The 27909-nt window shown below is 43.3% G+C and overlaps 1 protein-coding gene across 2 annotated transcripts in view; it reads left to right on the forward strand.

Annotated features, from left to right (window-relative positions):
• Positions 1-27909, forward strand: part of LOC124555474 (protein inturned) — a 263483-nt gene that overhangs the window by 138704 nt on the left and 96870 nt on the right. For both annotated transcript variants that reach the window (XM_047129398.1, XM_047129399.1), the window contains exons 11-12: positions 1638-1691; positions 23429-23491. In XM_047129398.1, the coding sequence (XP_046985354.1) occupies positions 1638-1691; positions 23429-23491 (117 nt within the window). The remainder of the gene's footprint in view (positions 1-1637; positions 1692-23428; positions 23492-27909) is intronic.

Consider the following 27909-nt stretch of genomic DNA (forward strand, 5'->3'; position numbering starts at 1 on the left):
CCGTGGATGTGTGTGATGTCCTTAGGTTAGTTAGGTTTAAGTAGTTCTAAATCTAGAGGACTGATGACCTCAGATGTTAAGTCCCATAGTGCTTAGAGCCATTTTTTATGAATCTAAGCAAGCTTGAGATGGCACTGTTAAGTCTTCAACACTGGCTCTGGTGCTCTGAACTTCAGTTATGGGAACTGGCTCTTCAACTTGTGATTAACTTGTGCTCAGATCTGTTTCTGTATCATCTCCTCATTCTGTGTTTTCTCTCTCTCTCTCTCTCTCTCTCTCTCTCTCTCTCTCTCTCTCTCTCTCTCTCTCTCTCTCTCTCTCTCTCTCCCCCCTCCCCCTCTCCCCCTCCCCCTCTCCCTCTCCCCTTCTCTGCCTCCGTCTCACCCCTGTTCTCTCTCTCTCTCTCTCTCTCTCTCTCTCTCTCTCTGTGTGTGTGTGTGTGTGTGTGTGTGTGTGTCGGAGGGGCTAGAGGGAATATGTCAGCAGCCTGCTATCTCTTGACTTCAACTTTCAATTTTTTTTTCACTTATTTAGCAATCACTTTTTCGATTTCTTTGTCATTATATGTGGTCTATTTGCATTGTGTGATTTCTTTTTGAATCCAGTCTGAACTTTTACAAACAGCTTTCTTCAGTACTCCACTGTTTGAATCCTGGTTGTTAGTCAATCATTCCTTATGAATCGCTTCTTGCTCCTTGTGTCTTACTTGCTTAGGGTCCTGAAGAACTTTTCTCTTGTTTCAGCTCTTACCACTTTGCTCTCAGTGATTTTTTAAAGATTTTATTATTATTATAATTATTAGTATTGCAGTTATTTCACTATTTGGCGGTCTCAACCACAACTTTTTAAAATATTTTGGTTTGAAATAACAGTTAGGAGTGTTAATTCTTAAACCTTCAGAAACTAAATTTCCCAATTTCCAAACAATGGAAACTCCAGGTTGGAATATCAACTATATTAGGAAAAGGATAAATTTCTGCTCACCATAAAAATGACACATTGAGTTGCAGACAGGCACTACAAAGAGCCTGTTACACATTTAGTTTTCAGCCAAAACACACATTCACACAAGCATGCAAGCACACCTCAAGGGCACATGACTGCCATCTCTGGCAGCTCAGACCAGAATCAACTGTCCTGTTTAGTGGCAATATGGTGTGAATTTACCATGAGCTGACTCCTGATTGCCGCTCAGTGTAACAGTTGCATTCCGGTCCGAGCTGCTAGAGATTGTGATCATGTGTGTTTGAGGTGTGCTTGCTTGTGTGTTTGTGCGTGTGTGTGTGTGTGTGTGTGTGTGTGTGTGTGTGTGTGTTTTCTTTTCTGAAGAAGGCTTTGACAAAAAGATAAATGTGTAACAGTTGTTTTGTCGTGCCCGTCTGCAACTCGATTTGTCATATTTATGGTGAGTAGCAATCTATCCTTTTCTTAAAATTGTTAAAGTTCCTAATTTTTAACTAGAAATAAATAGAAATGATGGAAGGAATTAAAAACTTGAAGTATTGCAGAGAGCAGTAATAGTGGGAACTTCCCCTACTAAGAATAATCTGAGATGCAGAGTGTAAATGATAAAATATCATTATTTTTTGCATTCATACTAAAACTGTCTGTTAATACCACTTTCATATTTATTGCAGGTCCAGATAGACAACTTGCTGAGTCATATGGAAGCCAATGATTTTGGAGATATGGTAGGTCATGTTCTTTTCCATTCAAATTTGCTTAGAAATGTTTATGTAGTCTGTTTCCTGGCCTCTAACATAGCTGATTTCCAATTGTCCAGTAAAATGACATCACTGGTAATCCCACAGTCTGTCTGCAACAGCTTCACCACACTGTCATTGCTGTTGCGGTTAGTTTCAACACTGTCTTGTTGTTCCTGCAAGTTCTGCTGAAAACGTCCCTTCATTTAATCGATGGAAAGTCTGACAGAAGAATGGTAAGCTTCTTTAAACAATTGTTGATGTCTACCTACTTCATGTTTAGTGTAAAGTGAAATATTATGAACAAATTAATAATGACACAATGGGAAGCTTCCTCTTCCCAGTTCTGACTAATCTCTCCATTGAGTGTCTCCCAGTTCTGACTAATCCCTCCATGGACCCCCTGTGGGTCCGGGGGCTAGAATAGGCCTGAGGTATTCCTGCCTGTCGTAAGAGGCGACTAAAAGGAGTCTCTCACTTTTCGACCCTATGAGTTCAGGTCCCATTCTATGGTTTGACCTGCCACTTTCAAAATTCTACAGAAGTGCAGGCCATATGAGGAAGGACACCTTACGTTATCCATAGTGCCCTTAGATCTGATCTCCTGAATCTCTTGTCATGGCTTTACATCTCCACCTGCGATTCGACTATCTGGGCGAGGACACGTTCTGGGGTATGTCATCTTCTTCCGTTGTCTCCTGTCCTCTTTCGCCCCCATGACAATATTGGATTTCTCTGTGCCCAATATCCAGCATGGTAGCCAGTCCGTTGTGGTGGGGCCATCATGTATCCATTTGGTGGTAGGCCCCTGACGACACAGGGATCACACTGCTGATGCCTGAGCTGTAAACTCCCCACGTATGCCAAGGAGTAGATGCCTGTCTTCATGGGGCATCAGGACTCCTGGCAATGGCCATCGTGCCAGTTGGCCTTTGCTGTGGCTAGATGGCACCCGTGGGGAGAGTCCCTGATCGAAGAGGGTGGTACAGAGCCGAGTGGAGGGTCTGAATCAGAGGCTGAGACGGTTCTGCGACCGTGTGGGCTGCAGATTCCTCGACTTGCGCCATAGGGTGGTGGGGTTTCGGGTTCCGCTGGATAGGTCAGGAGTCCACTACACGCAACAAGCGGCTACACGGGTAGCAGGGGTTGTGTGGCGTGGGCTGGGCGGTTTTTTAGGTTAGATGGCCTTGGGCAAGTACAGAAAGGGCAACAGCCTCAACGGGTGCGGGGCAAAGTCAGGACATGCGGGGACCAAGCAGCAATCGGTATTGTAATTGTCAACTGTCGAAGCTGCGTTGGTAAAGTACCAGAACTTCAAGCGCTGATAGAAAGCACCGAAGCTGAAATCGTTATAGGTACAGAAAGCTGGCTTAAGCCAGAGATAAATTCTGCCGAAATTTTTACAAAGGTACAGACGGTGTTTAGAAAGGATAGATTGCATGCAACCGGTGGTGGAGTGTTCATCGCTGTTAGTAGTAGTTTATCCTGTAGTGAAGTAGAAGTGGATAGTTCCTGTGAATTATTATGGGTGGAGGTTACACTAAACAACCGAACTAGGTTAATAATTGGCTCCTTTTACCGACCTCCCGACTCAGCAGCATTAGTGGCAGAACAACTGAGAGAAAATTTGGAATACATTTCACATAAATTTTCTCAGCATGTTATAGTCTTAGGTGGAGATTTCAATTTACCAGATATAGACTGGGACACTCAGATGTTTAGGACGGGTGGTAGGGACAGAGCATCGAGTGACATTATACTGAGTGCACTATCCGAAAATTACCTCGAGCAATTAAACAGAGAACCGACTCGTGGAGATAACATATTGGACCTACTGATAACAAACAGACCCGAACTTTTCGAATCTGTATGTACAGAACAGGGAATCAGTGATCATAAGGCCGTTGCAGCATCCCTGAATATGGAAGTTAATAGGAATATAAAAAAAGGGAGGAAGGTTTATCTGTTTAGCAAGAGTAATAGAAGGCAGATTTCAGACTACCTAACAGATCAAAACGAAAATTTCTGTTCCGACACTGACAATGTTGAGTGTTTATGGAAAAAGTTCAAGGCAATCGTAAAATGCGTTTTAGACAGGTACGTGCCGAGTAAAACTGTGAGGGACGGGAAAAACCCACCGTGGTACAACAACAAAGTTAGGAAACTACTGCGAAAGCAAAGAGAGCTCCACTCCAAGTTTAAACGCAGCCAAAACCTCTCAGACAAACAGAAGCTAAACGATGTCAAAGTTAGCGTAAGGAGGGCTATGCGTGAAGCGTTCATTGAATTCGAAAGTAAAATTCTATGTACCGACTTGACAGAAAATCCTAGGAAGTTCTGGTCTTACGTTAAATCAGTAAGTGGCTCGAAACAGCATATCCAGACACTACGGGATGATGATGGCATTGAAACAGAGGATGACACGCGTAAAGCTGAAATACTAAACACCTTTTTCCAAAGCTGTTTCACAGAGGAAGACCGCACTGCAGTTCCTTCTCTAAATCCTCGCACAAACGAAAAAATGGCTGACATCGAAATAAGTGTCCAAGGAATAGAAAAGCAACTGGAATCACTCAATAGAGGAAAGTCCACTGGACCTGACGGGATACCAATTCGATTCTACACAGAGTACGCGAAAGAACTTGCCCCCCTTCTAACAGCCGTGTACCGCAAGTCTCTAGAGGAACGGAGGGTTCCAAATGATTGGAAAAGAGCACAGATAGTCCCAGTCTTCAAGAAGGGTCGTCGAGCAGATGCGCAAAACTATAGACCTATATCTCTTACGTCGATCTCTTGTAGAATTTTAGAACATGTTTTTTGCTCGCGTATCATGTCATTTCTGGAAACCCAGAATCTACTATGTAGGAATCAACATGGATTCCGGAAACAGCGATCGTGTGAGACCCAACTCGCCTTATTTGTTCATGAGACCCAGAAAATATTAGATACAGGCTCCCAGGTAGATGCTATTTTTCTTGACTTCCGGAAGGCGTTCGATACAGTTCCGCACTGTCGCCTGATAAACAAAGTAAGAGCCTACGGAATATCAGACCAGCTGTGTGGCTGGATTGAAGAGTTTTTAGCAAACAGAACACAGCATGTTGTTATCAATGGAGAGACGTCTACAGACGTTAAAGTAACCTCTGGCGTGCCACAGGGGAGTGTTATGGGACCATTGCTTTTCACAGTATATATAAATGACTTAGTAGATAGTGTCGGAAGTTCCATGCGGCTTTTCGCGGATGATGCTGTAGTATACAGAGAAGTTGCTGCATTAGAAAATTGTAGCGAAATACAGGAAGATCTGCAGCGGATAGGCACTTGGTGCAGGGAGTGGCAACTGACCCTTAACATAGACAAATGTAATGTATTGCGAATACATAGAAAGAAGGATCCTTTATTGTATGATTATATGATAGCAGAACAAACACTGGTAGCAGTTACTTCTGTAAAATATCTGGGAGTATGCGTACGGAACGATTTGAAGTGGAATGATCATATAAAAATAATTGTTGGTAAGGCGGGTACCAGGTTGAGATTCATTGGGAGAGTGCTTAGAAAATGTAGTCCATCAACAAAGGAGGTGGCTTACAAAACACTCGTTCGACCTATACTTGAGTATTGCTCATCAGTGTGGGATCCGTACCAGGTCGGGTTGACGGAGGAGATAGAGAAGATCCAAAGAAGAGCGGCGCGTTTCGTCACTGGGTTATTTGGTAACCGTGATAGCGTTACGGAGATGTTTAATAAACTCAAGTGGCAGACTCTGCAAGAGAGGCGCTCTGCATCGCGGTGTAGCTTGCTCGCCAGGTTTCGAGAGGGTGCGTTTCTGGATGAGGTATCGAATATATTGCTTCCCCCTACTTATACTTCCCGAGGAGATCACGAATGTAAAATTAGAGAGATTAGAGCGCGCACGGAGGCTTTCAGACAGTCGTTCTTCCCGCGAACCATACGCGACTGGAACAGGAAAGGGAGGTAATGACAGTGGCACGTAAAGTGCCCTCCGCCACACACCGTTGGGTGGCTTGCGGAGTATCAATGTAGATGTAGATGTAGATCAGGGCTGGTGACCTGCAATGAAGTGGACTGTCATTTGCTGGTGACCGTACACCATGTGAGGAACGTAGGGCTACAGAATAGAGAGAGCCATACTCACCTTGGTTTTTAGTCTGTAGCAGAACTGATGAGGACTCCCTTTTACCTACAAAGCCTCAGTTTCTTGTTGAACACCTTGAGGATAAGTTTGGAGAAGTGACAGCGCTGTCCAAGATGCGAAACAGCGCCGTCTTGATTCAGACAGCATCCCCAGCCCAACCCTGAGCATTACGTGCCTGTGACAAGCTGAGTGATATTCCTGTTTCCGCCACTCCCCATAAAAGCCTCACCATGGTCCAGGGGATCATTTTCCATTGCGATCTCCTCTTGCAGTCTGACAACGAGCTTCACACCAATTTAGAACGGCGTGGTGTTCATTTCATCTGGCACACCTACAGGCAACCCAAAGACAACAGGGTTGCTACTGGTGCCTTCATCTTGGCCTTTGAGGGTGATTCATTGCCTGAAAAGGTCAAGGTGATTAACCGTTGTGATGTAAAAGCATACATCCCTCCCTCCATGTAGTGCTTTAAGTGCTGGAAATTCGGGCACGTCTTCCCGCTGCACTTCCAGTGCCACATGTTGAGACTGCGGACGTCCACTGCACCCAGATACTCCATGTGTGCCTCCTCCCACTTGCATCAATTGTGGAGAGCACCAATCCCCATGCTCGCCAGACTGCCCAGTACTCCAAAAGGACTGGAAAATCATGGAGTGAAAGACCCTGGACTGGTTGACTTACACAGAGGCTAAACATAAATTTGAAAGATTACACCCCATTCGGTTGACTTCGACATAAGCTGCAGCTACATCACCATTGCCGTCCCAAGTGTCAGTGGTTCCTTACTCTGTGCCATGAACAGTGGGCCCTCCTGGCCACCAGAACACATCCACCCCCTTGGAGGTAGGGGGCAAATCTTCCTCCGTTGCTCCCAAACAACCTACTTTGGGAGCAAGGCCCTCCCCAAACACAGGGGCATTGGTCCCCTCCCCCCTGCCAGAGAAGCAACAGCCTCCTCCGGCCCCTCTCATGCAGAAGGGGTCCCTTGGGGCCCTCTCTTCCAAGGTCTCCACTAATACCACAGCAGACACTCGCCAGTGGCTCAAGGAGCTGAAAGCTGCTGGACGAAGAGCTTCACGGTCTTCCTCCATGCTTGAAGCTACTTTGGAGAAATCTTCCCAGCAAGCCCCTAAAGAGAAGTGAGAGAGCAAGCAAACTAAGAACAAGTCTGCTAAGAAACAGGAACCTCTGGTGGCCCCAACACCACCACTCCCTATCAATTCTGCATCTGAGGATGTGGTGGAGATCTTAGAGTCCCTTGCAGACCTGGATCTCACTGATGGCTCATCCACCATAGAAATGGCTACAAATTCTCAATGAGTGGCAGCAGGTGACCCTGAGGCATAACCTGCCTCCTTGCATGCTTCATGCCTTCCCAGCCTCACGAGAACATCATCCTCCAGTGGAATTGTGGAGGTTATTCCACCACCTGGCTGAGCTACGGCAACTCTTAAGCTTTACACCTGCTTTCTGGGTTCCCCTTCAGGAAACCTGATTCGCGGAAATGTGCACCCCTGCCCTTCGTGGCTATAGGGGATATTACAAGAACCGCAGTGACTATAATAGAGTGTCAGGTGGTGTTTGTGTCTATGTCCTGAACTCAGTATGCAGTGAACCTGTGCCCCTTAAAAGCCCTCTTGAAGCTGTGGCTGTCAGGATAAGAACGACGCAGGAAATAACTGTCTGCAACGTATATCTTCTTCCAGATGGTGCAGTACCCCTGAATGCATTGGCTGCACTGATTGATCAACTCCCTAAACCTTTCCTACTTTTGGGAGATTTTAATTCTCATAACCCCTTGTGGGGTGGCACCGTGCTTACTGGCTGAGGCAAAGTTGTCGAAACCTTGCTTTCTCAGTTCAACCTGTGCCTCTTAACACAGGTACCCCCACACATTTCAGTGTGACACATGACACATATTTGGTCATTGATATCTCATTTTGTAGCCCTGGCCTTCTCCCACCTATCCACTGGAGAGCGCATGACGACCTGTGTGGTAGTGACCACTTCCACATCTTCCTGTCATTGCCCCGGCGTCAGGCCTATGGACACCTGCCCAGATGGGCCTTAAACAAGGCGGACTGGGATGATTTCACCTCTGCTGTCACCACTGAATCTCCCCCACATGGTGACATCGATGTGTTGGTTGAGCAGGTAACTACAACAATCGTTTCTGCGGTGGAAAATGGGAACCCTCATTTTTTTTATGGTGCCCCCGACGAAAGACAGCCCCTTAGTGGTTGCTGGAAGTCACTGAGGCAATTAAGGAGTGTTAGTGAGCTCTACACCAGCATAACCGATACTATTCCCTGGAGCACCTCATAGCCTTTTAAACAACTCCGTGCCTGCATTCGCCATCTTATCAAAAAACAGAAACAGCACTGTTGGGAGAGATACGTCTTGACCATTGGGTGCCATACATCACCTTCCCAAGTCTGGGCAAAGATCAAACGAGTTTTTGGGTACCAGATCCTAACAGGTGTTCCTGGTGTTAATATAAATGGCATGTTATCTACCAACACAAACGCGATTGCTGAGCACTTTGCTGAGCACTATGTTTGTGCCTCTGCATCTGCGAATTACCCCCCAGCCTTTCACACTCTCAAATGGAGGATGGAAGGGAAAGTCCTCTCATTCACTATATGCCACAGTGAACCCTACAATGCCCCATTTACAAAGTGGGAGCTCCTCAGTGCCCTTGCACATTGCCCTGACACAGCTCCCGGGCCAGATCGGATCAACAGTCAGATGGTTAAACATCCCTCGTCTGACTACAAGTGACATCTCCTCGTGCTCTTCAACCGGATCTGATACGATGCCGTCTTTCCATTGTACCAGTGCTCAAACTCGGCAAAAACTCACTTGATGTGGATAGATATCAGCCTCAGCAGTGTTCTTTGTAAGCTGCTGGAACGTATTGTGTGTTGGCAATTGGGTTGAGTCCTGGAGTCATGTGGCCTACTGGCTGCCTGTCAGGGCGGCTTCCACCAGGGTCGCTCTACCACTGATAATCTCGTGTCCCTTGAGTCTGCCATCTGAACAGCCTTTTCCAGACACCAACACCTTGTTGCCGTCTTTTTTGATTTATGAAAAGCGTATGACACCATTTGGCGACATCATATCCTTCCCACATTATACGAGTGAGGTCTCCGAGGCCTGCTCCCAATTTTTATCCAGAATTTCCTGTCGCTTCGTACTTTTCATGTCCAAGTTGGTGCCTCCCATAGTTCCCCCCCATATCCAGGAGAATGGGGTTCCACAGGGCTCTGTATTGAGTGTATCTCTATTTTTAGTGGCCATTAACGGTCTAGCAGCAGCTGTAGAGCTGTCCGTCTCACCCTCTCTGTATGCAGACGACTTCTACATTTCGTACTGCTCCACCAGTACTGGTGTTGCTGAGCGGCACCTACAGGGAGCCATCCACAAGGTGCAGTCATGGACTCTAGCCCATGGCCTCCAGTTTTCAGCTGCAAAGTCGTGTTATGCACTTCTGTCGGCATCATACCATTCATCTGGAACCAAAACTTTACCTTACTGATGTAGTGGAGACATATGGATTTTTAGGACTGGTTTCCGACACCTGATTGACTTGGCTTCCTCAACTTTGTCAGCTTAAGCGGAAGTGCTGGCAGCACCTCGGTGCCCTTCGCTGCCTGAGCAACACTAACTGGGGTGCAGATTGCTCTACGCTGCTGCAGCTCTACAGAGCTCTTGTTCAATTCTGCCTTGACTATGGCAGTCTTTTTTATGGTTCGGCGGTGCCATCAGTGTTATGTTTCCTTGACCCAGTGCACAACTGCGGCGTTCGACTAGCGACAGGAGCTTTTAGGACGAGTCCGGTGACCAGTGTCCTGGTGGAGGCTGGAGTCCCTCCATTGGAGGTCAGGCATGCGCAACTGCTCACCAGTTATATTGTATACGTTCGTAGTTCTCCCGTTCATCCAAATTACCATTTCCTTTTCCCACCCACAGCGGTTCATCTCCCGCCTTGGCGGCCCAGGTCAGGGCTTCCAATTGCAGTTCACGTCCAATCCCTTCTATCTGAACTGGAGTCCTTGCCTTTACCACCCATACTCAAGGTCCATTCACGTACACCTCCATGGTGTACACCTAGGCTGCAGCTTCGCCTGGACCTTTCTCATGGCCCACCCCATGGCTCTCCCTTGTCACTTCCTCTTGATTCTTGACATGTACCGAAGCGATGAAGTGGTTTACACCGACGGATTGATGGCTGATGGTCATGTCGGCTTTGTGTATGTCTATGGAGGACATATTGAACAGCATTCCTTGCGCGATGGCTGCAGTGCTTTCACTGCAGAGCTGGTGGCTATATCTCATGTTTTTGAGCATCTCTGTTCATGCACTGGGGAGTCGTTTGTTCTGTGTACTGACTCCTTGAGCAGTCTACAAGCTATCGACCAGTGCTACCCTTGTCACCCTTTGGTAGCAACCACCCAGGAGCCCATCTATGCCCTGGAGCGGTTCGGTCATTCAGTGGTGTTTGTGTGGACCCCTCGACACGTCAGAATCCCAGGCAATGAACTTGCTGACAGGCTGGCCAAACAGGCTGCATGGAAACTATTTGTGGAGATCGGAATTCCAATAACTGACCTGCGTTTGTTTTTATGCCGCCAGGTTTTTTGGCTTTGGGAGACAGAATGGTAGAGTCTCAGTATGCACAACAAACTGAGTGCCATTAATGTGTGGCTGTCCTCCATGCGGTCCTCTCACAGGGACTCTGTAGTTTTCTGCCGGCTCCACAATGGCCACGCTTGGGTGACCCAAGGCTACCTCCTGTGCCATGAATACCCGCCTCAGTGTTGATGCGGTGCCTCATTGACAGCGGCCCATATTCTGGTGCACTGTCGCTCTTTGACTGCCCTGCGTCAAAATTTTTGGATACCGGACTCGTTGCCGCTAATTTTATTTGACAATGCCTCATCGGCTGATTTAGTTTTACGTTTTATTCATGAGGTTGGATTTCATCATTTGATCTAAGTTTTAGCGCATGTCCTTTGCCCCTGTGTTCTCCATCCTTGTACTTTTAGGGTGGAGGTTTAAATGTGTGGCAGAGTGGCTGGCTTCTCCTTTTTATTCTCATGGTCAGCCAGCCATGGTAATCTGTTTTGTCGTTTTAATCTCTTCTACCTGTTTCTTGCGTTTCTGTGGTTTTTTTCTCCCCTTTTGTCCATTTAAGTGTTTGTTGCCCTTCTGCCGTTCTTGTGGTTTTTCCTTTCTCTCCGTTTTGTGTTGTCAGTCTTGCTTGTTTTATTCTCACCCTTGTGGCATTGTTTTATTCGTAAAAAGGGACCGATGACCTAGCAATTTGGTCCCTTCCCCCCCCCCTCCCCCCCCCCCTCTTTTAAACCAACCAACCAGCCCTCCATGGAGTGTCTAAAGAGAAGCCACTGTGCTCTGCAATAATACAGCCAGTTTGTGTTTCGAATGCGTTAACAGTTTGTTTGAAGTGCACCCACATGGGGGAGGCAGATTGTAGGCCTTTCTTTATTTCCTTAATCCATCATCCTCTTGTTTAAGCAGTTCAATGTGCCTGGAGCTGTCTTTCCTTTCCCTTTCTTTATTCATTGTATAATTTGGTCCTAGACCATTATCAAGTATCTTTACCAAAAATTTCATCAATGGCACACTGCTATAGCAGAAATAAACATGAATTATGGAACACAGTGCTTAATAGAGAAACACATAAGATGCAATGAAGTACAGGTTGTGTGTAGTACTGAACACATATATTGGACAACTGTAACAAAGGTTACAGAATAGGCTGAGCACTTGTTTTCAATCACTTAAATAATACTCTTTCTTTGGCAGCTCACCAGAGCATGCCAGGGCCTATAAGGTGTCTATAAGTAGGCCTGTGAGCTGTATGGACACGTGATCTCTGAAATCGCGTGCATCATGAGTGAAGGTACATCACTCCTCCCTTCCAGTGTTGGGAAAACCACATACATGCATGAAAACACTAGGCACAGAAAATACATGGTACAGAAAAAAAGCACTGATACTGCGGAGAGAGGGGGGAAGAAAAAAAAAAAAAAGAAAAAGAAAAAAAAAAGCACTGGCCTCACAAGTCACTGGCACTGAGATCACGATTCACAGAAAACACCTGCAGCGATGATGTTGATGTACATTTCATCACCTGTCAATGGCAGCTGCTGCAGCATGTGGCCAGGCACCGGCAAGTGGCAAGAAGGGCCAGAAATTATGACGGGCGGTTTGACATGCCGTCCACCCACTCATAAGAGGCTGTAGGGCAGAATTGGGGATGGTATCTCCATAGTGATGTCCTTGTTGGGGTCAGCACTCCGTGCCGGAGGCATCAGTGCTGTTGTCATAGACGATGGCCGCACAGACCCAGCAAAAGAAGCGGCGGCAGCTCCGGTGTCAGATACAGTGGGGGCTGCACTGACGATGGCACTCGAGGAGCAGGAGTGGAGGCAGGAACCCCAGACAGAAACCCCCAGTGCAGCACAAACCAGATCATCTGTGACACAGCAACAGCCATAGGTGGTGGTGAACCCTCTGGAACAGACCCCACCGTACCCAGGCACAGATGGTTAAAGCTACGGGACAGGACGTCCACCCCTCAGGAGTGCGGACAACACACAGGCACCAGCCCCAACGATGATCGATGACACCGAGATCCCAGTTTGGCCCGCGGCTGAAACCACAAGCCCAGACAGCCACACCTGTCCGGAACCATTGTGGAGCCGGCGACACCAGCACATCCGACATCGGAAGCAGCATGCAGCATGCAGAGGAGGGTTTGTGGTTGACATTCTTGTAGCAGCTCCACTGGGCTCTAGTCCCATACCAGAGTGAATGGTACAAACTCAGAAAAGCTTCAGAGGACCTGATGGATACATACACCACCTGAGTTTTAAATGTCCGAACTATGGTGTTTAGTCCCATCATTAGATTGAGGATGAAACAGGTGAGCTGTGAGATGGTGAACACAATTAGCCTTACAGAAAGATGCAAATTCTTGAGAAACAAACTGGGAGCTGTTATCAGTAACCACGGTATACAGAAATCCCTCAATTGCAAAAATCTTAGACAGGGCTGAAATAGTGGCTGCTGCGGACATGGAAGGACAAGATGCCACATAAGGAAGCTTGGAATAAGCATCTGCTACAACAAGCCAATACTGATTTCGGAGGCACCCAGCAAAACTGACATGTAGGTGCTCCTACAAGCACTGCGGTGCCAGCCAGGGAGAAAAGACGCCCGCGGGGCCACCTGTTGCTTGTCACAATGAGTGCAAGTGGTGATAAGCTGCGTAATGTCCCCATCTACGCCTGGCCAATACACGTGCCAGTGGGCCAAAGCTTTGGTGGGAGAGGCTCCCTCAACGACCTACATGCTGAAGCTGCGGTATGTTATATCATAAGGGAGGGGGTATCACAACCTGGGGAGCAGTGACCTCCACAGCTAACAAAAGACCCAATCAAACACAGAAAGGTGGTGCTGGAGGGAGAAGTAATTATGCAAGGGATCTGAGGTATGACCTGGAGGCCTTTCCAACCAATCGTGCTGCAGAAAAGAAAGGACCCAAGTGAGTACAGGATCTGCAGCAATGGCTGATCCTGTCATGGCAGTAGTAATGGGATAACCATCGATCGGATTCCGTTCCTCAGTATCTGAATAGAAACAAAGCAGCTCATCCTGATTGAACGCCATGTCTGTCCCGATTGGAAGATGGGATGAGCCATCAGGATTGGTGTGTTGCACTGTCAGCCACTAATGGATCTGGTAATGATATCATGAGAGCAAGAGAGTCCATCACTGCATGCGATGCAATGCCTCATCTGGCACAGAAGCCAGGGGGCTAAAAAGGACAACCAACAGATTGTGACCCGTGGTTAAATGGAACTCGCACCATGCAGGAAGACGTGAAATTTTGTGAGGACGAACACAAAGCCTCATTTTCAATCTGAGAATACTGCAGGTAAGTGGGAGTTAAAGTCTTATAAGCATAAGCAGTGGGTTGTTCAGACCCGTCCACAGATTTGTGCACCAACGCCACGCCAAGTCCATACCAAGAGGCCTTTGTAGCCCACATGAGGTGCTGACCTGGCTGAAAAGTGACCAGGCATAGGCAGATTGAAGCTTAGATTTAAGCAAAGTGAACGCTCAGTCACAAGCTGGGGACCAGAGAAAAGGCACATTTTTACGTAAAAGCACATGTAGGGGCTGAGCAACAGTAGATGTGTCTAGTTAAAACTTATGGTAGTACTCAACCTTACCTAGAAATGCACCAGGGGGCTGACCCAGGTGGCCTCTGTTATTGGGCCTGTGAACTGTATCGACACGTGATCTCTGAAATCACGCACATCATGAGTGATGGTACATCACCTCGCATGGGTAGCACTAAGTATCTACAGTTGGTCAACTTGTCTCGCATAGCAGTAATTATATTTACAGGCCACTGTGTAGCATTATAATTAAAATGCAGAGACAGCATGATGTAATTGAATATCATCACTTTCACGTAACTTAAGCGATTTAAGCAGCGGATGCCAGGAAAGCTGCCAGGAGGTATGAAATGTAATTAGCATTTGAAGTGGCATCTCATGGCAATGATGAGAGCTGTGAGCTACTACGCTGCTCAGTCACCCGACTCCAGCACCATTTTGGCATGAGCTACGTTTTCTGTGTGACCTTTTCCAGAATTTCCCTTCAATCCCTTTAAACATTAACTTTACACCAAACTCGGTTGTTATTAGCTTAATATCTGATATGACCTGATGTATCAGTAGTTGAGGTGGCCAATAAAGACAGCCAGATGTAGAAAGATAACAGATTAGCAAGTTTATTTGCAATATTATGTACACTTAATAATTGAGATATATATAACTTTGAAATGCTGTAGGTCCTTCAGTGATGCTGAGCTGAATCCCATGAGAATATTGTTCTTGATAGAAACAAGCAGCCTTGAAAGCTGATACAATCCAGTAAGTCACTGACACATGGAAATACTAGTGTCATGCTGTCAGTGCAATGTCTTCACTGCAGTCTTCCATACCATGATTGATAAGTCTGTAGGGGATGAAGCTCTGAGCGCAGCTTCCTCAAAAGACACATGCTGACCAATAACAGTCACAGGTAGTGATGCCCCATGAATTTAGAGTCGTCTGGTGGCTATTTATAGACAGCAGGTGACGAAAGCACAAGCTTGCTTAGTAATATGCTGGTGAGTGATTTAAATGTACCATTCCCACGTAGCCATGAGCAGTGTGCTGGGTTTGGTCGACAAATATGCAGTCGATACTGAAATCCCCCATCCCCCATAATTGTGCACTGTCATGATGTAGTGCGTGTGCAGGTGGTGAGGAGGTGGAGGTATGTGCCATGGCTCTGCTAATGGTGTCAGTTGTGGCAGATGACACCGGCTGCTCACATCTTGCCATTAGTCTTGTGAACCACCAGGAACATCTACAAAAGACCGGAGGTAGGGCATCAATCCAGCAGTACAGTTACGTGCAGCATTGGCTCTGCTTAGGACACCAAAGGCTATATGGCTGATGCAGGCTGGAAGTCCGTGAGTGCCATTGCTGCGAATTGCCACGGGTGCAGTGGCAATGGTTTTGGAATTGGCAGTAGCTGCATGGATGGTCAGGGGTTGACTTCCATGGCAGAGTTGTCAGAAAATCGGTGTGACTCAGTGTCAAGCACCAGCAAAAGCTGCTTGGGGACAGCAGGCTGGGTTTCAAGCAGTGTGTCTGTAAAACAAAAATCTATGGCAGGATCACTATAATCACAAAAACAAATTTGGTTTTGGTGCTTTCGATTGGTTCCCCTGTCTACCATGAATGATGTAATAGATACAGCCAGACATCTGAATGACAGTGCCGGATTCCCAGTTGTGCGGTTCGTTATACACACAGAGGAAAAATTTGTCCTTTGTGCGGAACTTCATTGGCAAGGGTGAATGATGTAGCAAACTGTGGTAATAATGACCATGTATGAGTTCTGCTGGTGAAGCTTCATGAACAGGCTTAGTGAAATAGGTGGTCAGAAACGACAAAAAAGTATTTTTCCTCTAGTGTGAAATATGAAGTCTATACATCTGAACCTTGAAAGTGCGAACAAAATGTTCGACTTCACCATTCGACTGAGGAGAGAATGGTGCCATTCGAATATTTTGGATTCCATTGTTGAAATTCTGATGAATAGAATTGTGGAGCATTCTACGAAACAATTGTGCGTGGCAAACCTTCTAAGCAAAATACAGTAGCGAGTGCTTTGATAGTGATAGAACTAGTAGTAAAATGCTATGGACTGACAAAAGGATATTTGCTGTATGTTGTTGTTGTTGTTGTTGTTGTTGTGGCCTTCAGTCCTGAGACTGGTTTGATGCAGCTCTCCATGCTACTCTATCCTGTGCAAGCCTCTTCATCTCCCAGTACCTACTGCTGCCTTCATCCTTCTGAATCTGCTTAGTGTATTCATCTCTTGGTCTCCCTCTATGATTTTTACCCTCCACACTGCCCTCCAGTACTAAATTGGTGATCCCTTGATGCCTCAGAACACGTCCTACCAACCGATCCCTTCTTCTAGTCAAGTTGTGCCACAAACTCCTCCCCAATTCTATTCAATACCTCCTCATTAGTTATGTGATCTACTCATCTAATCTTCAGCATTCTTCTGTAGCACCACATTTTGAAAGCTTCTATTCTCTTCTTGTCTAAACTATTTATCATCCATGTTTCACTTCCATACATGCCTACACTCCATACAAATACTTTCAGAAACGACTTCCTGACGCTTAATTCAATACTCGATGTTAACAAATTTCTCTTCTTCAGAAACGCTTTCCTTGCCATTGCCAGTCTGCATTTTATATCCTCTCTACTTCAACCATCATCAGTTATTTTGCTCCCCAAGCAGCAAAACTCTTTTACTACTTTAAGTGTCTCATTTCCTAATCTAATTCCCACAGCATCACCCGTATGCATCGATGATAATGTGTCATCTTGTATTCTAGAAAGGACCAGCAAAATCGATATGAATACACTGCAAGGGACCCTCAGGTCAAGGTCAATTTAAAAATTCTTGGCACGGTGCTGCCTGGCTATCTGTGCATACGTGGCAGTGGGCGGTTGCATCTTCTGTCTGTTTATCAAGTCTGAGCCATGAGCAATGCCGGCACACTAGCTGCCTTTCTCTGATTCCCCAATGCCCTCTATGTAATGGTTTGAACGCATGTTGCAAAAGATTTGGGAATCAGAACTTACGTTTGTTCAGTAGAAGAATACAATAAAATCATTCCATTCTGAAGAGAAATGCTGTCGCATCGTGCATGGTATTTGCAAACTACTACATCTGAAATTGATTTTGGATTATGAAGCCAAGCCATCTGCATGTAGTACTCGAGTAATCATAGTGTCTGATCATGTTCAGTAGCCTGTACAATCTACTGAGAATTAATAGGAAAAACTTGCAATGCTTGCAAAAACAAAATGGCCAGTCTGAAGAAAAGAAACTTCCAATTTATCAAAATCCAGATCATTTCCCATGGTTAAGTGAGACAGAGTGACTGCATTTGCATACTGTGCTTTAGTGCGTTAAAGAATTTGATATTGATAAACGGACAGAAGTAGTGACCAATATTGTAGTTTCTGTGCTGTAAGACCAGGTACATCTTTTGCCAAATAAAAGAGAGCTGCCTGTGCCTTATGACCAGCCACAAGAAAAAGTTTTTACCATATGGATATTGATGAAATTTAGTGACACCATAAATTGCAGCTTATACTTCCTTTTCCTGCTGACTGTAGTTGACTTGGGCCTTGTTCTGTGTGTTAGATACGAATGTTGCATGGGATTCTCTGTTGTCAGCCTTGTGATATAAAGTTGCCTCTATTCCATGTGGTGATGCATCAACTGCAAACATTACTCCTTTTTACAGGTCGAAATTCATATGACATGGACAACTAAGAATGGACGTTTCGACGTGAGAAAAGATGTTCACATTCTCCAGTCCAGTTAAAAGGAACATTTTTATGCCAGAGAGGATGCAAAGGAGTGACTATTTTCACTGTGTTTGGAATGAATTCGGTGTAGTGTATCATTTCACAAGAACAGCTTGTAGTTCTCATAGATTTTTAGAAGAAGGTACTCTCCATATGATCTTTAAATGCTTAGTTGAGGGATGTTCACTGTAGGCATCAATGACATATCCCACATATTCTCTTTCAGCATTGAAATTGATCAGTTCTGTAAATTACACTTGAGTCTTGGGTCACTTAAAACTTGAAAAAGAGACTTCAAATGTTTGAGATGCTGTTCCGGTGTTTGTCCAGATACAATGATGTCATGTAAATAATTTGAACAGGACAGAACTTTCAGTGTCACTTGTTCCAGAAAACATTGAAATGATAATGGAGCAGAGGCACTTCTGATTTGAATGCACTAGTATTGAGGTATTGATGTACATATTATCTACCATAAATTGGAAGTTGAAGATAAGCATCAGTTAAACAAATTTTTGCAAAGAATCTTCCATTTTTGTAAGGCAATCCATAAGCTTGCCACTACATAGAACCGGGAAGGAATCATTCACTGTTTGAGTGATAACTGCAGCTTCATAGTCAGTGCGTAGTCTAATCTTCCCATTCACTTTTCTTTGTGATCACAATAGGAGGTCTTGCAGATTTGCAGAAACGGGTTTCAAAACTCTGATTTGTTCTAATCTGTTAAGTTCAGATGTATCTTCATCATGAATGGCATAGGGTACCAGATTAGTGGGCTAAAACAGGTTTTGCATTGTCCATGAGCGTAGTATGCATGTCAAAATTCTTTGCGTCTCCCACTGTAACGTTGAACAAATGTCTACATCTACAGAGATACTTCGCAAGCCACTGTAAGGCACTTGGCAAAGAGTACCCAATACCAATATTAGTCATTTCCTTTCCTGTTCCACTCTCAAATAGAGTGAGGGAAAAACAACTGTCTATATGCCTCCATATGCGCCCTAATTTTTCGTATCTTATCTTCGTGGTTCTTACACACAATATATGTTGGCAGCAGTAGAATCGTTCAGCAGTTAGCTTCAGATTCTCAAAATTTTCTGATAGTGTTCCTCAAAAGGAATGTCGCCTTCCCTCCAAAGGTTTCCCATTGAGTTCCTGAAGCATCTCCAGAACACTCAAGTGTTGTTTGAACCTACTGGTCTTCCTGTAATCTGACCTGGTGCAGATCCCAAAAACTCAAGCAGTACTCAAGAATAGGTCACACCATCTCCTATCCATCCTAGGAAGGCTAACTGAAGAGTAAACTGTAAAAGCAGACTGAATCCTAGATATGCAACTTTTGATCCTGCTGGTGCATCACCAATGAATGCTGATGCATTAATGAGCTATGTAACTGGCTCTTCAGAAGAAGTGTAAACTGTGCTACAGACTGAATGAATTTTCACTCACAAAAATTCAAGATTAAACCTCTTAAACAAAAAAAAAAAAAAAAACCACGAACAAAATTTAAGAAATATATTACAAGGACAACACAGAAAAAGATAATCACTTACCTTGCCACTCTGCAGATGTATATCAGCCAAGAGCTGGGGCGTGATAATTTACATATTTTTCACACAACTGCTGAAAACTGGCACTGGAAAGTTGCATGTCAGTAGTATGCATAAGTGAAAAACATCCATGCCAAAAATATTAGTAATAGAATGTGATTGAACTACAGAGGATGGAACTGATGTAGTCGTACTTCTATATTTTGCTTGCAAAGTACATTTTCTAATAACAGGGATATTTTTACCATTGTAGGCCATGAGGTGCAGGCATGATTTTGTACTTGAGGGTTTCCCAACTGCAGATAAGTATTTTCATTAAACAGTGTGACTGAAGCAGCAATATCTAACTGAAATGATACAGTTTGATTTCAAACGTGCAGAGAGATGAACAGTTTGCAGTTTTTGTCCATTGAATGTGACTATTTGTTCTGATTTATAGAAGACTGACTTTGTCTGAATTGTGATTGATGAAGAATTTAGCTGTACATCTATTATAGGAGAGATGGTTAGACTGAGGCAATTTTTGCGATGTGCACTTCACTGTGCGATTCCGTCGCTTTCACCCATGGTTCTAGTGTGGATTGCCAGGAGGAGTGGATACAGTCGCAGAATGAGAGATTATGTTTAGTTCCGTTTTATCAAACTGAGATTTGTGTGGAACAGTGGTCTGATGGTTTAGAGTCTTAGTCCATATCCTGTTATCAGCAAGGTTTTGGATAATGGCACTGCAAAGCATTCGTCTCGAAATGAGGCTCCACAAGAGCAGCTACATTTGCCATTCCTAGCCATGCCCTTCAGTTCAGTGATCTATTCCTTGTAGAATTGATTATTATAATAACATGTACAAAAAAATTTGAAATAAGCAGGATCTACATGAATATTAACTTTGAAGAAGTAAACCAGTTCACCAACAGTGTCTTCATATGATAGGGTTTGGGACTCTTAACTGATGGAACAACTTCCTACACAATCTGAAAATATACACCTCTACATACAAAAAGAAAAAGCATTGTGATTCACCTGATATGTCGTATGCTGCTCAACCTGCTTACTCAATTCATTCCTCTTGGTTTGCATCAAAAGAATGGAAGGGAGGAGATGACACATGGCCACTGGAACTCTGTGCTTTACTCATTGTTATTTGCTGGTTTTGTTGTGCATCCATCAGCTTACCAATAATAATGAGCAGTAAGGTGATTTTTTAGCTCTGAAACTGAATAAGTGCAGTGAGTGATTACTCTCTAGAAGTTGTCATTGTGTACACAAATTACAGACACTGTAAAATATATTCCACACAAAATTATTAGCAAATTGGTATGAATTTTTCACAACTGCCACACTACAGCACCAGATTCATCATCAATGGATGTCCAATATGTCAGTAGTTGAAGTGGCGAATAAAGATATTTGGACATCTACAAAAAGTAACATTAATAAGTTTATTTACAGTATGTACACTTACAAATTGATATATACTTAACATTGAAGTGCTTTAGGTCCTTCTGTGGTGCTGAGCTACAATGAGAGTGATGTTCTTGTAAGCTTGAAAGCTGATACAATCAGATAAGTCACTGATACATATAAATGCTTAGTAGTGTGATGCAGCATCAATGTAATTTTCTCACTACAGTCTTCTGTACTAAGGTTGATAAGCTTGTAGATTCACTGAGTGTGCCGGCCGAAGTGGCCGTGCGGTTAAAGGCACTGCAGTCTGGCACCGCAAGACCGCTACGGTCGCAGGTTCGAATCCTGCCTCGGGCATGGATGTTTGTGATGTCCTTAGGTTAGTTAGGTTTAACTAGTTCTAAGTTCTAGGGGACTAATGACCTCAGCAGTTGAGTCCCATAGTGCTTAGAGCCATCCACTGAGTGTGGAACGATTCTATAAGTGTGACCACTTAAAAAAATGCACCAGCCAATCAGAGTTGCAAACAGTCAGGTAATGCAAATTTAGGGTCCTCTGGGGGCACATATATGTGATGCCCCCCATAGGAGACAGTCAGCAACGGAAGTGCGAGCTTGCCTAGCTGTATGCAGGAAGGAGATTTAAATGTGCTGGCTTCCACCTAGTGCTGAGCAGTGCCCAGCATGCTGGGTGCAGTTGATGCAGACACCATTGATACCACACATCCTACATCACAGGTCATTTAGGAATACAGTGGTAGCTCAAACCAGCCTCCCAGTAGCAGTAGCTCATGCTGGCCTGACACTGCAGGCAGGTGGCCTTAGGCCTATTTCCTGTGTCCACACTATGGATGGATAATTCCTGTGAATGGATAATTCCAAGAAGTTCAGCCATTCCCTGCTAGATGGCAATGGCATCATTTTTACGAAAATTCATCACAGCTCAGCCAGTTTGTATAAAATATTTATGAATTGCATACACAAACCTTCCTTGTGAATCATTCTATCTGTTACTGAAAATCATATCAGAATAACTAAGATTAAATCAAACATACAGGCAGAAAACGCAGTAGTGGACTTCATACATGTATAGAATAGACAGAAGAATATAAGATAGTTACCATCGTCATTGTGCCTGTGAATGCGGGTGTCATAGTTCACATAAAATTAAAATCACTATGACTGTTAGTACAGATGTATCTCAGAGTTTTTTAAAATTAGATATATTTCACATAACATCACACTCAACATACACCTTATGGTTGCACAGTGTTTAATGTAGCATGATTCACACTGTGTTTACTAATTAATTTTTCACTGTTGTTAGTGTGCTATAAGCAGAACTGAACTCCTGCGTATTCTGCCACCACACTTCAGAATATGCTTCACAGGCCAGGAACTCACCTACGTGAGTTCAGCTCGAGCAGGTGAAGTGAACGCACTGCTGTCATTGTGTGCTCCACTGTCTAGTCTGAAGGAGAGCTGAGAAGGCGTGCTTGTGATGTTGGCAGTTGTGAATTAAGCACAATTGTTGTTGTTGTTGTAGTCATTTTTACAGTGAGAGCAAAATTTGTCATCCTTTCATGCCACAGCATGGGCAAAGGAATGTGAGTCAGACTTTAGCTGACTGAGTTAAGGGGCCATCAGCAGTGTTTCTGAGTGAATTTGTTAATCGCTCCAAGAAGAATGACAAATGGACCAGGAAACATTGCAAAACTGAGCCAAGCTTTGACCAACTGTCTGAGAAAACTGACTATGTTCTTAACATGCTGGCTGCATAGACTCAACAGGCACACAAAGCAGCAGCTGCCTGCCGCCCGCCATGGTGACACAAGAACCGTGCTACACAGAACTACACAAAGGTGAGATCTAATGCAAATGTGGGCCACTGGCCTTGCCTACAGCAGCCTAGGCGCTGCAGCACAGATTCGGACTGACCTCAGTATGAGGAACAGATGGCACTGACGTCTGTTGAGCTGCATGATACCCACTACTAACATAACTCACCCTTGCATGATCTATCACAGATAGAAAGCAAGTCCACTACTGCCCCTTACTACATCTCCAGACTGTCACAGATATTGTTTTCCTGTGGCATGTGCCATGGCGCTTTTTTCCCTCTACCATAAACTCACTGTTTCTTCATATGTTTCTATCGACAACTGTCTTTAATTGACCCGTATCAGTGAGTAACCTTACCCAGACTTGTGGACAACATCACAGTCCTGCATCCTGTGATAATTTCGGTTTTAGTAACTATGCAGTGCAGAAGCAACATGGAACTTTTTGTGATGGTCACCATGCTAGCGTAGGCATGGAGGGGCTCTAGTCTTTTTTAAAAGGAGAAAAATGTCACCTGTGTGTCTCTGTTTGCTATTGCCACCATCCCTTACCCCCCACCCCTCACCTTTCCTCATTTCCTTTCCTCTTTTCAAATTGTTTTTATTTCTTAGGCAACATTGTGGTGCAAAAGAGATGACTCCACCTTTGTTTCATTCCAGGATTTCATGCTTTTGTTGTCTAATATTTACATGCTTTTCACTTGCCGAATGACATGTTTCTAAATGTGCATTTCACAATTGTCTGTTTTAAGTATCTTAGGAAATCCACTTTTGTTTTTCAGAATGAAGATTTTGACCACCAGCAGAGACTATATACAATCATAGGATCATGCTATTATCACAAGGTATGCGGTCCTAAAATATTTTTAATAAGGCTGATGAAATTTTGTGACACTTTAACTAGAATTTTTCAGTACAGTGAGTGAAATTGGTCATTTAAAGTAGTACTGTGTAATTCAGTAGTGTTACATGTTACAGAACATACTAAATTCAGTGAAAGTTGACAGCTTGTCCCAGTTAATAAGTGTATTACATACAGCAGTTAAAAGGATGGGCTATGTGTGGATAGAATTAGGCCTGGCCATACAATGTCAGGCTCTGTCTGAATTTGCCTTTAATATCCTAGTTGCTTGTGGAAACACCATGGTTTCCAGTTCTTTAGCTGTAGTTCTCTATACCTTTAGAACATTCCCAGAAAGAAAGCTGCCAAATGGGTGCTCATAAAGGCAGACTGGGTTCTCAATACAGCTAACAAGCTGTGGTTTAACACAAAGCCAGGATTGAGGATTGGGTGGGTCTAATTAACAACACAATCCACTAACTGTTCGTGCATGCCAAAGTCTTTAGGATAACAGAGACGACAGTCTGATCTGTGACGGAGTGATGATTGTAATTAGAGACTGAGAACTTTGCAGCTTTTCAGGTTATGAAGGAAAAATACTTCTGTATCATAAAAAAGAGAGAGAAGATATCTGAGCAAGAATTTCTAAAGTTGTATTATTAATAGCTCCACTCATTGTGCTTCAATTGCTGGTTCCATGCTGATTATCAAATTAGGTCTATAAGCATGCATTTTAATTATGGTGTTGGTTTCAGATATCTCAGAACAAGTAACTGTCAAAATTTACATAAAGTTATTTAAAAGATATTAGGGCAGAATTCTAATGTGAGTGGACTGTTATTAATATAATTTCTTCCGATGTGAGTGGACTGTTATTAATATAATTTCTTACGATGAATAAAGAAATGAGGTAGAAAAGGATATGAAAATGTCACCCATGCACCATCATACATATTCATGTATAAATCTATACCCAACCAAACTTTCGCTGTGAAAACTTCATACATTTAAAGGTAAATATATGGTGGATGTTTGCACACAATTTTTTTTTAAATGTGTCTTTTGAGCCCAAATAACTTCGAGTATTGTCTTAAACCAAATAAGAACAAAAATAAGTGAAAGGAAAAGTACATGGGAGACAAATGAAGGCAACTAGATTTTCTAGTACTGAAAAAAGTCTATCTCTGGAAAAATGATTTCCTCAACGCTCTTGTGAACAAAAATTATGAAGTAAACTTTATTTGCTGAGGGTGTGAAAATGATTTAGCAGTGGTTAGAAACAGTGTGACTTAACATAAAGAGTAGTGGCATAAGAACTATACAAATTATGAAAATGCAGAGTGATGTACAAGGTGGCAGTTATTGAGCTATATGAAATAAAATTGTCATAACTTCTGAACAGTTTGCATTAGGATGTACAAACAACATGGTTGGCCACGGGGCATGATGGGAATTAGTATGCACATGCATGGTTTGGTTTGGCAACGAGGCTCACTTTTATTTGGATGGGTTCGTCAATAAGCAAAACTGGCACATTTGGAGGACTGAGAATCCTCATTTCATGATCAAGAAGTCTCTTCACCCTCAACGGGTGACTGTGTGGTGAGAAAAGTCTGGTCATGGAATAATCTGTGTGATATTCCGTGATGGCACAGTGACTAAACAATGGTATGTGTAGATTTTGGAAGATGATTTCATCTCCATTGTCCAAAGTGACCCTGATTCCAACAAGATGTGGTTCATGCAAGATGGAGCTTGACCCCATCGAAGCAGGAAAGCATTTGATATCTTGGATGAGCACTTTGGGGACCACAATCTGGCTCTGGGGTACCCAGAGGCCACTGTCGTGGCGCTTGATTGGCCACCATATTATCAGGATCTGAAGACATGTGGCTCCATTTTGTAGGGCTGTATTAAAGACAAAGTGTACAGCAATAACACCAAAACCATTGCTGAACTGAAAACAACCATTCAGGAGGTCATCGACAGCAACGATATTCTGAGACTTCAGTGGATCATGCAGAATTTTGCTATTCATCTGTGCCACATCATCACCAGTGATGGCAGGCATGGCAAACATGTTATAACCTAAATCCAAATATCTATAGTGATGTTTACATGTTGGATAAAGTGTGTGCATGCCGTAGTTTGTAACCAATTTATGTTTTTTTTTTTTTTCCCCCTGAATATAGTTCAATAATTCTCACCCTTTATGTGCGAACATTGCTGAATAAATTCATGTATAATTTAATATCAGACTGAATGCTTTCACAGCATCTGTGCGTGTCAGAGTACTCAAATGACACTTTTGTACAGTTGCTCTTATTGTGTCTTTCTTAGGGGTATAGCCCCATTTATTTATTTACTTTTGTGCTGGTTAACATGTAAGAGCTTATGTATAAATAGTCAAATACAATAAAATATTCAGTAGACACACATTTTTCCCTTAGCTTCATACTCTCACCCAAATGTTCCTTACTTAAAAAGTTCAGTTATCATACCTGTGCAAACTTGACAACCAATCTTACCTGCATTTTGCAGCAGCTTCTGGCTGGCACAAATAAAGTGCAAATTCTGACCACAGAAATCTACAGATGGCAGAATGCATTGTTGATTTCCAATTATATATTCATACTTCATTGGTTTTAATCTCTATGTACACAAATTTGAAGCTGCTTGGTCACATCTGTCTGTATGCACAGACTAGTCTGAGAACAGCTGTAGGGATTTTGACCCAATTTTTACTTGTAAGTACACTGATTAACGAGGAAAGTTTTTATATACAGTTAATGAATATTTCATACAAATAGTCAGAATTATGATGAATTATAGTGAAATTGTAAAAATGATGCCATTGCCACCTACCGAGCAGCCGCCATAACTCGAGAGAGAGCAGCAGTTTCTTGAAAACACAGCAAGCAAGATGTAATTCGTATATGGTGTGCTGATATAGTGTTAGAGCATTTGGCTGGAATACCAAAGGTTGTGGGATCGGTTCCTGGCTATGTCATTTTGTTTTTGACTGCACATTTTAACCTCGCATTCACCTCTCAATGATGTGGAGATATGCATTTAGAAATATGATGACAGTTTCAGACTTTCTGTGTCTGCTTCACTCAGATTAGTACCACAATTTAAAATTGTAATTCACTGCAAATTCTTTGAACAATGGGCAGTGAGTTACTCAAGTTTGTACTATTGTAAAAGATATGACCAGTAACAAAAAGATGACCACCTCATCATTATGTTATGATGTGAGGCTTACAATTTGAAATAGTCAAATATTTTTAACCAATAGTTTCCTTGCAATTGTTTGAGAATAAGTGCATAATGAAAAAGCATGTGAATCCAAAGTATGTGACGTTTTATTTTTTATGCTACAAGTTAAATGTCTTCTGAAAGACTACTTCTACAACTTCAGCAACTTTGCTTCATTTACATACGCTACGTTATTTCAGCTTCCTGTCTTCCTCAAACCAAACCCTTCCTCAAACCAAATGCTGATTCTTTGTATTGCACGGTCAAGAAATCTGCCATAAAGAACCCACGACAAAGAATTGCAGCAGTGAACCTCAGTAACAAACCTCAGCAATGCATCACAATGCATGCTAAGCTTCACAAAATGAGTGCTGTAACATGAGCTAAATGTGTACATCTTGTATGTTTTTTCTTATTTTTTCTTTTATTTGTGCCAGCTCAGCCGGCCACTGATACGTAATAAATCACTCACATACATACACCCATGATTCGCATACAATATTTACATTGGTTGTAAACATGTTACTTACATCACAATGTGCTCCCATCATTGCCATGAGATGTCACTCCAAACGCCAGATCAATATGGAACACACAATATTGTAGCCTCCAAACAACTTTCCTGCCATGCAGTGCTTACACCACATAAGTTATGTGAAAGTGATGATATTCAGTTACTTAACATTGTTTTCTGAAATTTATTACACCATATGCGCCGTACAAGTCGTCTGGCCATAGCTCCTTAATACTACCCAGTTGAGGCCATGCTGGGTTGCTAGTACTTTTTATTTTAATCTCATATTGAGTTACTCAAGTAAAATAAAATGACATGATAATTTTAATATTGACTGTGGTGAGTCATGTCTGTTGTAAAGGTAAATAAATGTGTGTGTTCATTGTGTTGCAGTAGCATTGCAGTGCTAGTAATGTTGATATTACTTTCATATAAATCATACCTCCTAAATTTGAACTAAGAAAGAAACAAATAAGTCAACTAAAATCTTCCCTGCCTGCCCAAAAATTCTTTGTCACTAGGCCTTTGATAAAAATCTACAAATGTCACACATGTGTCTTTCAAAATCTCTCGCATTCCCACAAAGAAGAAAAGGATGGTGCATTGCTAAAAGACGAAAAACTGACTGGCAACAACTGCTTATTTAATGG

The sequence above is a fragment of the Schistocerca americana genome, chromosome X (genome assembly GCF_021461395.2).
Source record: "Schistocerca americana isolate TAMUIC-IGC-003095 chromosome X, iqSchAmer2.1, whole genome shotgun sequence".
Taxonomy (NCBI): Eukaryota; Metazoa; Arthropoda; class Insecta; order Orthoptera; family Acrididae; genus Schistocerca; species Schistocerca americana.